Source organism: Portunus trituberculatus, chromosome 21, assembly GCF_017591435.1.
Source record: "Portunus trituberculatus isolate SZX2019 chromosome 21, ASM1759143v1, whole genome shotgun sequence".
In the NCBI taxonomy this organism is placed as follows: domain Eukaryota; kingdom Metazoa; phylum Arthropoda; class Malacostraca; order Decapoda; family Portunidae; genus Portunus; species Portunus trituberculatus.
The window spans coordinates 236,613-251,506 of record NC_059275.1 but is presented as its reverse complement, the minus strand read 5'-3'; the positions used below and the strand labels follow the sequence as shown (position 1 = coordinate 251,506).

The following is a 14,894-nucleotide window of genomic DNA, read 5'->3' as shown; positions in this document are numbered from 1 at the left end:
CCAAGAAGTCTGTCCATCTAGTCTTCACCACCCTCTCACACATCTTAGCTACCACACTTGTAAGTGACACTGGTCTATAGTTCAATGGGTCTCTCTTGTTACCTGATTTATAGATTGGGACAATGTTAGCTCTTTTCCAGTCTTGGGCACTCCTTCCTTAATGAGGCATCAATGTGTGTGTGTGTGTGTATGTCTGTGTGTGTGTGTGTGTGTGTGTGTGTGTGTGTGTGTGTGTGTGTGTGTGTGTGTGTGTGTGTGTGTGTGTGTAATTCACTGTAATTCACTGTTTGATCTGCTGCAGTCTCTCAGAGACAGCCACGTTACCCTACAACAGCTCAGAGCTCATTATTTCCATCTTATAGGTCTGAGACCAGGCACACACTACACACCGGGACAACAAGGTCACAACTCCTCAATTTACATCCCATACCTACTCACTGCTAGGTGAACACTACGTGAAAGGAGACACACCCAAATATCTCCACAATGTGTGTGTGTGTATTTACCTATTTGTATTTACCTATTTGTGTATTACAGGGCCCAAGCTAAGCTCTCTGTGTCCTGTCTCCTTGTCCATTCCTGTCATATCTCTCTTTCATCTGATTGACACACAGCGTCAACGACATCACTGCTCAGTTTATTCCACTTATCAATGCTACGATGCGGAAACTGTATTTTCTCACGTCATTTAGACAGATGTCCTTTATTAGCTTTTTCCATGTCCTCGGAGATAATTACTTGTGGTCACCTTTATCAACTCTCTATCCAGTATGTCAATCTTGTTCACCAATTTATACATAGTTATCATGTCTCCTCTTGTTCTTCTCTCTTCTAATGTGGTCAGCCCCAGCTTCCTCAGTCTTTCCTCATAGTCTAACTCTCTGAGTCCTGGTACCATCCTTGTTGCCAGCCTCTGTACCCTTTCTACCTTCTTCACATTTTTCTTCATATGCGGTGACCAGACACATGCTGCATATTCTAGCTGGGGTCTTATTAAGGTACATAATATCTTCTTCATCATTCCTTCATCTAGGTAGTGGAATGCAAGGCCAATATTTTGAAGCATGTTGTATGTTTTCCAAAATATCTTGTTAATGTGTTTCTCCGGTGACAAAGTGTTTTGCAAGGTTACTCCTAAGTCTTTCTCCTCATTGGTCTCTTTAATTTTCTCATCACCCAGTCTGTAATCCCAGTTTGGTCTGTATCTACTTCTTCCCATTTTCATAACATGGGTCTTGTCTATATTAAATTCCATCTGCCACTCTTTACTCCACTCATATATTTTATCAAGATCTTCCTGTAACTTGTTACAATCTTCCACATTCTTTACTCTCCTCATAATTTTAGTATTGTCCGCAAACATGTTCATATAACTGTCAATTCCTACTGGCATATCATTAACATAAATCAAAAACATGATGGGACCCAGCACTGACCCTTGTGGAACTCCACTGGTTACCTTCTTCCACTCGGACTTCTTTCCTCTCACCACTGTTCTCATTTTTCTTCCCATTAAGTAATTTTCCATCTATTTTGCTCTTTCCTCTCACCACTGTTCTCATTTCTCTTCCCATTAAGTAATTTTCCATCCATTTTGCTAGTTTATCATTTACTCCTCCAGTCATCTTTAGTTTCCACATCAGTCTATTGTGTGGTACTTTATCAAAGGCCTTTCTCAAGTCCAGGTAGATAGTATCCACCCATCCCTCTCTATGTTGCAGTATGTCAGTCACTCTTGAATAAAAACATAATAAATTGGATACACACGATCTTCCTTTTCTGAAACCAAACTGCCTTTCACTCAGAATGTTTTCACTTTCTAGATACTCACTCCACTTAGCTTTAATTACTTCTTCACATACCTTGCACAATATACTAGTCAACGATACTGGTCTATAATTTAGCGGTTCCATTCTACTACCATTCTTATATATAGGCACAATGTCAGCTCTTTTCCACTCTTTCGGGACTAATCCTGTTCGTATGGAGGTATCCACAATATCAAATATGGGGTTCAACAATTGATCCTTACATTCTTTTAGCAACCTCCCAGATATGCCATCAGGCCCCATTGATTTATTAATATCCAGATTGCTTATAATTTTCCTTACATCTTCCTTAGTAACCATGATGTCCTGCATTTGCTTTATTTCTGTAGGCCTTCCTCCCATAAAATGCTCCTCCTTTGTAAACACTTTGCAAAAGTTGTCGTTCAAAATTTCAGCTATCTCTCCAGCATCTTCATATACTTCTTCCCGTTTTTACCTTTTCTATTGCCTCCCTTTTATTTAGTTTTCCATTTATGAATTTGTAAAACATTTTTGGGTCACTATCACAGTTTTCCACCACCCTCTGTTCATATTCCTTCTGTGCTGTTCTCCTTACTTCAACATATCTATTCCTTGCTGTTTTGTAGCCTTCCTTGATAATACATCACTACTTTTCTTAAGTTTCTTCCATGCCTTTTCTTTGTTCTTTTTTGCTTCTTCACAATTTCTATTAAACCACTGTTTATTATTTAAAGTCCCCTTCCTGTAATATGGCACAAACTTTTCACAGCAGAGTTATACAAATCCATAAATTTATCGTACTTCAATTGCATATCTCTTTCCTGGTATACCACGGACCAGTCAATTTCATTAAAGAACTCCCTTATATGGTTATAATTTGCCCTAGTATAATTTGATTTTTCCTCCCTGGGTTCCACAATCTTATTCGTGCTTAATTCTGTATCCAGCTCAAAGCTTAGGACATCATGATCGCTTTTCCCCAAGGGACTTTCATGTTCAATTTCCTCTTTAGAGATTCCCTGGTAAATACCAAATCCAACCTTGCTGCAACATCCTGTCCCCTGCACCTTGTTGGTGATCTCACCCACTGTGCCATCAAGTTATTTGTTGCTACCTTTAAGAATTCTTCTTCCCACTCACCACCATTCACCACTCCGTAGTCTTCCCACACTATTTATTTCTTTGCAATTAAAGTCTCCAACTATCATCACTCTATCCTTTCTGTTGAGTTCTTGCTTCATTCTGTCTAGAGTATTTGTCATCACCATTTGGTACTGTTCATATTCCCAAGCACTGGTTCTGGGTGGTATGTATACTGTTATAATATTAATGTCCCTCTTGCCATCTGTTATAAGCATACTTATCACTTCCTCATTTCTCTTACTATAGTTCACCTCCTTCACTATCAGATCATCCTTAGTAAGAACCATTATACCACCACCACCTTTATTTTTCTATCATTTCTCCATACTTTGTAGTGTTTTACAACAAACCAGTCTAGCTTTATTTCGGCCTTAGCTTTGTTTCCACTACACACATTATGTCCGGTTCGTTATTTCTTAGGTAATCCATACATTCTAGCCTCTTAGACAGAAATCCATCTATGTTCGTGTAAGTCACTTTTATTCCATTCCTAGTCTCGTTCTTCCATGTAATGCCTATTCCGTCTGTTTTATCCACCACTTCTTTAGCCTCCCATTTCTCATCCTCCAAAAAAACTTGATCTTTTCCTCCTCTGTTCTTTCGTCATTCCTCTCCTTCACTTCAGATACTAGCTCCTTCATCTTCATTCTCTCATCTTGTGACATATTTCTTCTTATATAAATTGTTTTGGTTTCCTCAGAGTCCCTAAGTTTCCAAGCCCTCCTCAACAAGGCCTCCGCTGTCACCTGAGACTTTAATTTCAATTTTAATGGTCTATTCTTGCCTTCCTCAAAAGCTCCCAATCTCACACTTTCTTCTACCTCAGCATATAGGTCCTCTTCTTCCACAGAGATCTTGTTCAGTAAAGACTTAATCTTGTCATTTTCCTTATCCCTCCTGTCCTGCCAGTTCCTGTTAGTTTCCTCCTGCAATCCTATTATGATCACACATTTTTTCTTTTCAGCGATATCTCTCACCACATACTCATTTTCCTTTAGTGCCTTTACCATTTCCCTCTGCGTAATCTCTTTATTTTCCTCTTCCTGCTTTTTTACTATCTCTCTAAACGACCTTTGTACCTCCAGATGTTCATGATTCACTTCTTTCATCTTAGTGTCAATTAGATTAAGACATTCCTCTTTCTTCAAGTCCCCTTCTGATATTTTTATCTTCATTTCCATGAGTTTAGCCTTCATTTCTTCACATTGTTGTTGGTTTTCTTTCTCCATCTGTGCTTTTTCCTTCAACAGCTCTTTATTCTCTAGCGTTAACAAGTAGATCTCTGTTTTAAATTAATCATTCTCGGCTAGAACTCTATCCAGTTTTTCTTCTATTGTCAAAATGCTTAGGAACTTACTCTTCAGCGCCTGGATTCTTGCATCCAAGTCAAGTTTCTGTAGTCCTTTTGGCGTAGTAATAAAACCTTCGAAATCTCTAGTTTGCCTGGACGCCATTTTTGTTGTTGTCAGCTGATTACAGCTAGAGCGATCACCGTCCACACTCCCCTCTCAGGGATCACTCTCCATATCACTCACTCTCAACACTAAGAGACAGTAGGACATTTACGGACACCAAACATAGAGTTACCTGGACCCTGTAATACCATAGGTATTTTCTTTCTTCCTGTCGCAGCGGAGGCAGCCGTCCTCTCTCAGCAGCGGCGGTGTGTGTCTGTGTATTTACCTAGTTGTATTTACCTAGTTGTAGTTTTACAGGGCCTGGGCTTTATGCTCGTGTGGCCCCGTCTCCATATCTACACTTATCCAATCTTACTTTAAAAGTGTGCACACTCGTTGCAGACACTACTTCTTTATCTGAACTGTTCCACGTCTCAATACATCTCTGCGGGAAACTATATTTTTTAATATCTCTCAGACATCTTCCCTTTCTCAGCTTTTTACTATGCGATCTTGTGCTTGGTGTCATATTCTTCTCTCAGGATCAGTTTTTCATTATCCACTTGGTCCATTCCGTTGATCAATTTATAGACTTGTATCAGGTCTCCTCTCTCCCTTCTTTGTTCCAAGGTTGGTAGATCCATAGCCTTTAGTCTCTCCTCATATGTCATCCCTTCAAGTTCTGGGACCATTCTTGTAGCCATTTTTTGTAGCCTCACCAATTTCCTTATGTGTTTCTTTTTATGAGGGGTCCACACTACTCCTGCATATTCCAATTTGGATCTTATTATAGTATTTATCAATTTCTTCATCATTTCTTTTTCCATGTAGTGAAATGCTACTCCAATATTTCTCAGCAAATTATATGTTTCTCTAAAAATTCTATCAATATGGCTTACTGGTTGATTGTTTTCTTCCATCGTCACTCCTAAGTCCTTTTCCTTTTTTACTTTCTTCAGTTCTACTCCATCTCCCATCTTATAGATTCCCACAAGTTGTCTTTCACTCTTTCCCATTTCCATGACATGGCTTTTGTTCACATTGAATTCCATTTCCCACTTCTTACTCCATTTCCAGATCTTATTTAGGTCTTCTTGCAGTATTTCACAATCCTCCTTTTGCTTTATAACTCTGCACAGTTTCGTATCATCCGCAAACAAATTTATGTAGCTGTTCACTCCTTCTGGCATGTCGTTAATATGTGTGTGTGTGTGTGTGTATATTTTACCTAGTTGTATTTACCTAGTTGTAGTTTTACAGGGCCTGGGCTTTATGCTCGTGTGGCCCCATCTCCATATTTACACTTATCCAATTTTTCTTTAAAGCTATGCACACTCGTTGCTGACACCACTTCTTCACTCAAACTGTTCCACGTCTCAACACATCTTTGTGGGAAACTATACTTTTTAATATCTCTTACACATCTTCCCTTCCTCAGCTTTTTACTATGCGATCTTGTGCTTCAAATGTCATATTCTTCTCTCAGAATCAGTTTCTCATTATCCACTTGGTCCATTCCGTTGATCAATTTATAAACTTGTATCAGATCCCCTCTCCCTTCTCTGTTCCAGGGTTGGTAGATCCATAGCCTTTAGTCTCTCCTCATATGTCATCCCTTCAAATTCTGGAACCATTTTTGTAGCCATTTTTGTAGTCTCTCTAACTTCCTTATGTGTTTCTTTTTATGAGGAGTTCACACTACTCCTGGATATTCCAATCTGGGTCTTACTATAGTACTTATCAATTTCTTCATCATTTCTTTGTCCATGTAGTGAAATGCTACTCCAATATTCCTTAGCAAATTATATGTCTCTCTGAAAATTTTATCAGTAAATTTTATCAGTATGGCTTACCGGTTGATTGTTTTCTTCCATCGTCACTCATAAGTCCTTTTCCTTTTTTACTTTCTCCAGTTTTACTCCATCTCCCATCTTATAGATTCCCATGGGTCGTCTTCCACTCTTTCCCATTTCCATGACATGGCTGTTGTCCACATTGAATTCCATTTCCCACTTTTTTCTCCATTCCCAAATCTTATTTAGGTCTTCCTGCAATATTTCACAATCCTCTTTTTGCTTTTTAACTCTGCACAGTTTCGTATCATCCGCAATCAGATTTATGTAGCTATTCACTCCTGGCATGTCGTTAATATGTATGAGGAAAGGTTTGGTGCTAATACTGACCACTGCAGCACTCCGCTTTCTACTGCTCTCCACTTGGACTTCATATCTTTAACTACCGTCCTTATTTCTCTCCCCCTCAAATAACTTTTCATCCATCTCAAGGTGCTTTCTTTTAAGCCACCCTTCTCTAACTTCCACAGTAATCTTGCATGTGGCACTTTGTGAAATGCCCTTTTTAAATCCAAATAAATACAGTCAACCCATCTCTCTCTCTCTCTCTTGTACTTTATCAACTATTCTAGAGTAGAAACTCGGTAAATTAGTTACACACGACCGTCTTTTTCTAAAACCAAATTGGCTATTTGATATTATTTTGTTGTCTTCAAGGAACTCGATCCATTGTTTCTTTATTATTCTTTCACACATCTTGCATATTACACTAGTTAGTGATACCGGTCTGTAATTTAAAGGTTCTTTCTTCCTTCCGCTCTTGTATATGGGAACCACCTCAGCTCTTTTCCATTCTACTGGTACTGTTCCATTTTCTATTGAGCATTTTATGATGACTTGCTAGTTCTTCCCTACATTCTTTCAGTATTCTGCCTGAGACTTCATCTGGTCCCATTGCTTTCCCTTCATCCAATTCCTTCATTAACTCTTTTATATCAAGCTTGGTTACTTTAACTTCTTTCATATAGATGGTCTCTCTATTACCCTGTGGCCTTTTAAATTTGGATTCCTTAGTAAAGACTTCCTTGAATTTATTATCTAATAGTTCTGCTATACTTTTTGGGTCTTCCACCATCTCGTTTTCTCCTATTAACCTTTCTATTTGACAATGTCCTTTTCATAGTTCCTTTCCTCATCCTTCCTCACCTTAACATATTCTTTTCTCGCTGCCTTGAAATTTTCCTTATTTACTGAATTTCTATTTCTCCTTCACCTTTTCCTTGCTCCATCTCTTTTCTCCTTTGCCCTAGCACACCTTGCATTAAACCAATCTTTCTTTCCTTCTTCTTTAGGTCTATATTTCAGGACATATTCCCCGACTCCTGTTTTGTATATTTCCAAAAATAAATTATACTTCTCTTGCACTGTCTTTGAGTTTTCCATCTCTTCCCAGTTAATGTATTTGAAGTAGTTCTTGAGATTCTCAATATCAGCCTTTCTGTAATTTAATCGGTCTCCTCTGTATGAATCGTCTCTATCTTCCTTTTCCTCTTCTATATCCATTTCTAATATCACATGGTCACTCTTTCCCAATGGGCACTTATATCTTATATCATCATTCATTTGTATACCCCTTGTAAAAACTAGGTCCAATCTCGCCGGCTCGTCGTTTCCTCTGAATCTTGTATTTTCTTTTACTCTTTGGTCCATCATATTATCTATCATTAGGTTCAGGAATCTTTCTCCCCAGGATTCTTCCCTTATACCACTTTCATAATTTTCCCAGTCCACTTCTTTACAGTTGAAATCTCCTACTAATATCACTTTTTTCTGTAATGATTCTCATTAGACTCCTTATTGTGTCATCTATCATGTCTTTATATTCTTGATTGGTCCATGAATTTGTCATTGGTGGGACATATGTTACGATGATTGTTAACTCTTTTTTATTAATATGCATCTTAACATACAGTACTTCTGCTTTTCCTTCCCCACATTCCACTTGGTTTATCACCATCTCCTTCCTTAACATTATCATGACTCCTCCTCCTCCTTTACCCCCTCTGTCTCTCCTCCATATATTATACCTAATATCCAAGTCTATTTTGATTGCCTCATTTAGTTTTGTTTCAGCCAGACATACAATATCCGGTTCTTTCTTTATGCAATCTCTTAATTCTAATTTACTTGATAAAACCCCGTCTATGTTCGTATACATTATTTTTAGTCTCTTGCCTTTATCACTTTTAGTTAAACTTGTTCCACTTTTTCCTCTTCCTTCTCTTTTATATACCATTTCCTTATCCTGTCTCCTAGAATTCTCCCAAAAAAGCCTTTTTTTCCTCTTCTGATCTTTCATTATTTTTTTCCTTTACTGCTGCTGCCAGTTCGTTGTATCGCTTCCTTTCTTCCTCATTTCTATTTTTCTTTATATATATATCCTTGCAACCTTCTGTTTCTCTGAGTTTAGTTGTTCTATATAATATTTCTTCTGTTGCTGCTTGTGATTTTAGTAGTATCTTAATTGGTCTCGTTGTTCCTTCTTGATATGGTCCCATTCTGTTTATTTCTTCTACCTCCTCTTCTAAGTTCTGTGTGTGTGTATGTGTCTGTGTGTGTGTGGGTGGGTAGGTGGTTTCTGGGTGTGGGTGTGTATGCACATGTACAAATCTTCTCATCTATTTAAGATAGTCTAGAGATCTTAACTATCAGGAATTCTAAATACTTCTTCAGTTCTGAAGGTATCAAGCCCTGAATACCATCCAGAGAGATTAGTGTAAGCTGATATACTATGTACTATGTAACTAGAGGCCTTATACAAATGTACACAAGTAGTCTGAACAGTTCCACTCTCCTGTCCACAGAGTAAGCACATCTTGGATATCAATACGTCAGTTCTGTACGTGAATGGCAAGGCATCATTAGTCACCTTAGATTACCTCATGGACACTGGAGGAGCTGAGACACGAGACCACACTGACTCAGACGTTGCAAAGAAAGGACGCATTGAAGGACAAATGAAAAGGTAATGTGGTTCCCCCACCCTGCCGTCACCAAGTATTTTTATTTGTTTGTGAGTTAACAGATTGTAAATTAGTATGGCGGTAGCTACTGAGGTATATCAGAGTGTGATTGAGTGTGTGAAAGAGAGTGTTGAGGTGGGATTGGGTGAGTTTGTTGTGTGTGAGATATGTGGGCATGACAGGAAGGTCGTTGACTTTTCTGAGTGTATGGTGTGTAGGCTCAAGAGCGAGAATTTAGTTCTTTCTCTTGAGCACCGAGAATTGCGAGAGGAAATGAGAAAGCTAAGTGAGGGAAAAGTGCGACGAGGTTCTCATCTTTGAGTTGAAGGAGGAGGTTAAGAGGCTTGGGAGGCAGTGGAAAAATTAGGCAGGAGATCAGTGTTAGGGCGAAGGACCTTCTGAGGCGACAGGGTGGCTTGGCCTCTGTCGGGAAGAGCAGAGTGGGGAAGAGGAGCAGGCGAGCTAGACTGGGAAAAATTGTAGTCAGGATGGGCAGAGATGGCAGGTTGCGAGGGGAAGGAAAGCGGAGGCAGTTAGGGAGGATAGGACTAAACCTGTTGAGTGTGAAAATAGGTTCGGTTTGTTGGAGGGGAAGGGGGAGAGTGAGCGTGGAGTGAATGAAGTGGTTGTGGTGAGTGAAAGGAGAGAAGGGGTAGAGGAGAGGAGGAGGAGGGTTGTGCCTAGTACACCTCAGGTGTGTGTGGTGGGTGACTCTCAGGTTAGGTACTTAGATAGCACTTTCTGTGGGAAAGACAGGGATAGGAGGACGAATGTGTGTATGCCTGGTGCAGGTGTGAAGGCAGTGAGTGAGGAGGTGCAGAAGAGGGTTGGGGGGATGGAGAGAGAGGGTGTAGTAGTTTTGCACGTAGGTGGGAACGATGTCAGACCAGGTGGGTCGAAGGAGTTAATGGCAAGATTTCGGGAAATGTTAGCCAAGATAAGGGAGAGTGGTAGGAGGTGTGTAGTGTCAGGAATCTTGCCTCGTGTGTATGTTAGCAGGGAATGGTTGTCTAGGGCCATTGGTGTGAATGATCGGGTAAAAGGGATGTGTAAGGATGTGGGTGTCAGCTTTGTGGATGTATGGGATAGGTTCTATGGGCGAAGGGATTTGTATGCTAGGGATGGTGTGCATCTGAGTAGGAAGGGTGTGGATGTGCTGAGTGGATGTCTGGAGGGGGGAGTTGGGATGGACTGTTAGGTGGTGAGGTAGCAAATGCATTCCAGAAGAAAGATGTTAGACATAAATTAGATAGGATAAACAGAGATAGTGAAAAGATTAGGAAAGATTTCCAGGTGCAAATAGGAGAGAATAAGATTAGGATTCCAAATAAGGAGGCAGCATCTAAGAAGGTAGCAGGACTTAAATGTTTTTATGTAAATGCCAGGAGTCTTAGGAACAAGAAGGACGAGTTATCTAGTTATATAGTTGAGGAGTACTTAGATGTTGTATGTGTCACAGAGGCATGGGTAAATGAGGAAAAGTTTAGGAAAATAGGAAAGAATATGAAGTAGATGGATACATTATGTATTTACACCAGAGAATTGGTAGGATAGGTGGAGGAGTAGTTATTTATGTAAAAAATCCTTCATTTCCAGTCAGGTTAATGGTATTAAGGTAGATAACAGAGTAGAGTCCTTATGGCTGGATGTTAGAGTAAACAAAAGTAAGGTTATTAGAGTAGGAGCTTTTATAGACCACCTAACCAGTCAGCAGATGTAGACAACCTTATGGTAGATGAGATAAATAGGGGTGTACTAGTCAGACAATTATCTTAGGGATTTTAATCTTAAGTCAGTAAACTGGGAGAGGATGGTAGGAGATGCTAGTGAAAATAAGTTTATGGAAAGTTTTCAGGATAACTATTTAGTGCAGATGGTAGATAAACCTACTAGGGGGAGGAAGGTTTTAGACATAGTACTAACAAATATTGAGCATTGTTTAAAGGAAGTTGAGGTAGGAGAGACTTTAGCAAACAGTGACCATCATATAATTAGATTTATCATTAATTCCAGTAGGGATAATATAGTGAATAAGACTAGAGTCCCAAACTATCAGAAAGGCAATTATGGTAGGTTACGTCAGTTATTAGGAGAGGTAAACTGGGAAGATAGTTTTGGAAATAAAACTGCACAGGAGATGTGGGATATTTTAAGGTTGTAGTAAAGGGTATAGTGATGCAGTGTATCCCTTACAAAGATATAAGGCAGAGAAACAGGAAGCCATTATGGTGGACTCACGAGATAGGTAGACAGATCAGAGAGAAGAAGAGGGCATATAGAGAGTTGCAGAAAAGTGGGAAGATGTAGATTTGATTAGGTACAGACAGGTCAGGGATGATTTGAGTAAGGTTATAAAAAAAGTAAAAGGCAGGCAGAGATAAAACTAGCTAGAGCTGGGAGTAAAGATCCCAAAAATTATATAGTTATTACAAGGTCAGTGATAAAAGAAATAAGGATAGGATTGGACCACTCAGAAAAGATGGTGTAGTAGTGGATCAAAATGAAGACATAGTAGAATTATTGAATGAACAATTTTCTTCAGTATTTACTAGGAAAGAATAGGAAATCCTGTTACAAACAGTGCAACGAGTAGTTTAAGAGCTTTAGAAAATATTGATATAAAACCGGGAATTATTAGGAAATTTATTCTTGAACTAGACGATAGGAAAGCTAGTGGTCCTGATGAGCTACATGCCAGAGTACTTAGGGAGGGTGTAGACAGTATTTCTGAAGCACTTAAGTTAATCTTTGAAAGATCACTTAGGTTTGCTGAGATACCTCAGGACTGGAAGTTAGCTAATGTTACTCCAATATTTAAAAAAAGGTAGGAAGGATGATGCGAATAATTATAGACCGATCAGTTTAACTAGTATAGTATGTAAGATACTAGAGAAAATCATTAAGGGTAGTATTTGGGAGCATTTAAATGAGAATAGATTAATTAGAGATACCCAACATGGCTTACAAATTTGCTCAATATCTTAGAATATATTACCAAGGAGTTAGATGATGGAAATAGCATAGATGTTATATATCTAGATTTTAGCAAGGCGTTTGATAAGGTACCGCATAGGAGGCTAGTGTACAAATTGAGACTACATGGGATAGGGGGTAGGTTAGTTGATTGGATTAGTGAATGGCTTTCTGATAGGAAACAGAGAGTAGTATTAAATGGGGCAATGTCTGAGTAGAAGGAAGTGGTTAGTGGGGTACCCCAAGGATCAGTGCTAGGACCTCTTCTTTTCTTGGTGTACATTAACGATTTAGATATAGGAATTGTGGGTTATGTATTGTATTAATGCATAAGTAAAGAATCTACGTGTACTGCGTGTATGTCTGCCTTACTTAGCATGATTATACATCCCGCAACCAACAGGAATTAGTAGCAAAGTATCAAAGTTTGCAGATGATACTAAGATAGCATGTGCAGTACAGGGTGAAAAAGAATTACAGAATACAACGAGACCTGGACAGGCTGATAGCATGGGCAGACAGGTGGCAGATGGAGTTTAATTCTAAAAAGTGTCAGGTTATGCATTTAGGTAAAGACAACACAAACTTTAGCTATGAGATGGAGGGATGTTGGCTAGAGGCAGTAGAGGAAGGAAAGGATTTAGGAGTAGTGATAGACAGGAATTTTCAAAGCAATGTTTAGAAGCAAGAAATAGGGCAAATAGGATCCTGGGTTTTATAAATAGAAATGTTAGTTATAAAAGTAAGGAAGTGGTGCGTAGCTTATATAATTCCTATGTTAGGCCCCATTTAGAGTATTGCATACAGGCCTGGTCACCCCATTATAGGCAGGATATCAACATGTTAGAAGCAGTTCAGAGAAGAGCAACTAGGATGATACCAACATTAAAGCACCTGGAGTATAGAGATAGATTAAAGGAATTAAACATGTTTTCATTTGAGAGGAGATGTATAAGAGGGGATATGATAGAGTTATTTAAAATGTTCTCAGATACAAACTACATAGATGTGAGATCTTTCTTTACCTTAGAGGAGGGAAATAGGACTAGAAATCATGGCAGGAAGATTAGAAAGCAAGGCTGCAGGTTAGATATAAGAAAATATTTCTTTAGTCATAGGGTGGTAGACTTCTGGAATGCATTGCCAGAGAGGGTTGTTTGACAATGTTTAAAAACAGATTAGATAAGCACTTAAATTTCTTAGATTTATAATTATGTATAGCGCTGCATGATAGTTGTTATAAGAAATTTACTATAGTTAAACAAGACATGATCCCCATGTATGGGGATCACAGATTGTAGAGGATTTCGCTGTAGGACTTAGCCCTGTTAATGGGCCAAATATTTAGAATTAGTATATAATGTATTGTGTACTTGTAAGTGTATCTTTAAGTACTGATGACGAGGTAACTGTGCGACTGAAACAGGATAACCTAGATGGGCCCTGGTGGCCCTTTGTTATCCTATTATTTATGTTATGTTATGTTATGTTAAAATTTTATTAGAAAAGCATTTGTTGTCATGTTGGTATTGTAATAATTAGTAGAAGCCATAGATGAAACTAATATCTGCTTCAAAACTTTTAAGATAGTCAGTAGAGATGTGATGATATCATTATTCTTATTGCCATAGATTGAACTAATAATAATTTTAAAACTTTTAAATGGTCAGCAGGGATGTGGTGATGCTACTACTTTTGTTGCCATAGATGGAACCAATAAAAACTTAAAAACTCTGAGATAATCAGTTCATAGTATGTGCTGATACCATTATTTCATATTGCATTAAAATGATGGAACGTATTCAAACCTTTGAGATTGGGTGTGTGTATTTATGTACATTACAGTCCCCAAGTAGTGATAATGAATGACATAATGAATATCATGGTTGTCTGTAAATTTAATATAAATTAACATTGATTAATGAAGTAAAAAGATGTAGTACTTTTTTCTCTGTGAAACATTTAGTTGAATATGACATAACTGCTTTTGGCAACTGTACTACTTTGCCAAAATTGATGATAACCAATATTGGTGATGAGTAGGGATTTAGGAAGAGGTGTACAAACAGAGAGCAAAGATGACTTAGTTTTAAATTACCATCTATTTACTTGATGCCTGTTCCTAAGCACTGTCTCAACCAGATTACCATATCAGGAGAATAAGTTTTCCTTATTCTTGCATTTCCTTGTACCAACATTTCACTCTATCATTCTCTGGTCATCCCTTTCATATTGTTCTCACTTTCTTTAGCACCCTATTGCCATGTCTTGAACCCATGGTAAGGTATGTAACTGACAGTGCATAGTAGTGAAAGCATTGTCATCTGTATTGTAATTCTGTGTTGAATCCTTTCACTCACATTTCCTTTTCCTCTCCTCTCACAGCAACTTCCGCCTGTCTTACTTTCCTCACCGAGTTGCCCACTTCAGCAAACTTCTCCAAGAGGCATTTGGTGAAGGGGCGAAGCAGTCAGTATATGGAGATTTTAAGTCCATCGGGGAAATTGATGATCCAGCATTTTATGTACATGTTATTGTGAAGCCTCTGAAGTAGTCTTGCTGATGAGAGAGAGAGAGAGAGAGAGAGAGAGAGAGAGAGAGAGAGAGAGAGAGAGAGAGAGAGAATATATGGTGGTGGGGCTTGGCAGTAAAGGTTGTGAATTTTGTATAGTATGGACTGTGGCTTCTTATTTCCCAGCTCAGTATTGTAAATTATCACCACTTCCAACAAAATTCTCCTTAGTAGTTTTCCTGTATTACCAAGTTGTGATTGCT

General features: G+C 38.6%; 1 protein-coding gene across 4 annotated transcripts in view; it reads left to right on the top strand.

Annotated features, from left to right (window-relative positions):
* Nucleotides 1–14,894, top strand: part of LOC123507075 (glycine N-methyltransferase-like) — a 45,330-nt gene that overhangs the window by 28,192 nt on the left and 2,244 nt on the right. For 3 of the 4 annotated variants that reach the window (XM_045259627.1, XM_045259628.1, XM_045259630.1), the window contains exons 6-7: nucleotides 8,988–9,148; nucleotides 14,505–14,857. In XM_045259627.1, coding sequence (XP_045115562.1) covers nucleotides 8,988–9,148; nucleotides 14,505–14,673 — 330 coding nt within the window. In that variant the 3' untranslated portion in view covers nucleotides 14,674–14,857. Of the gene's footprint in view, nucleotides 1–8,987; nucleotides 9,149–14,504; nucleotides 14,858–14,894 lie in introns of those variants that run through there. The other variant, XR_006675580.1, reaches the window with a different exon arrangement.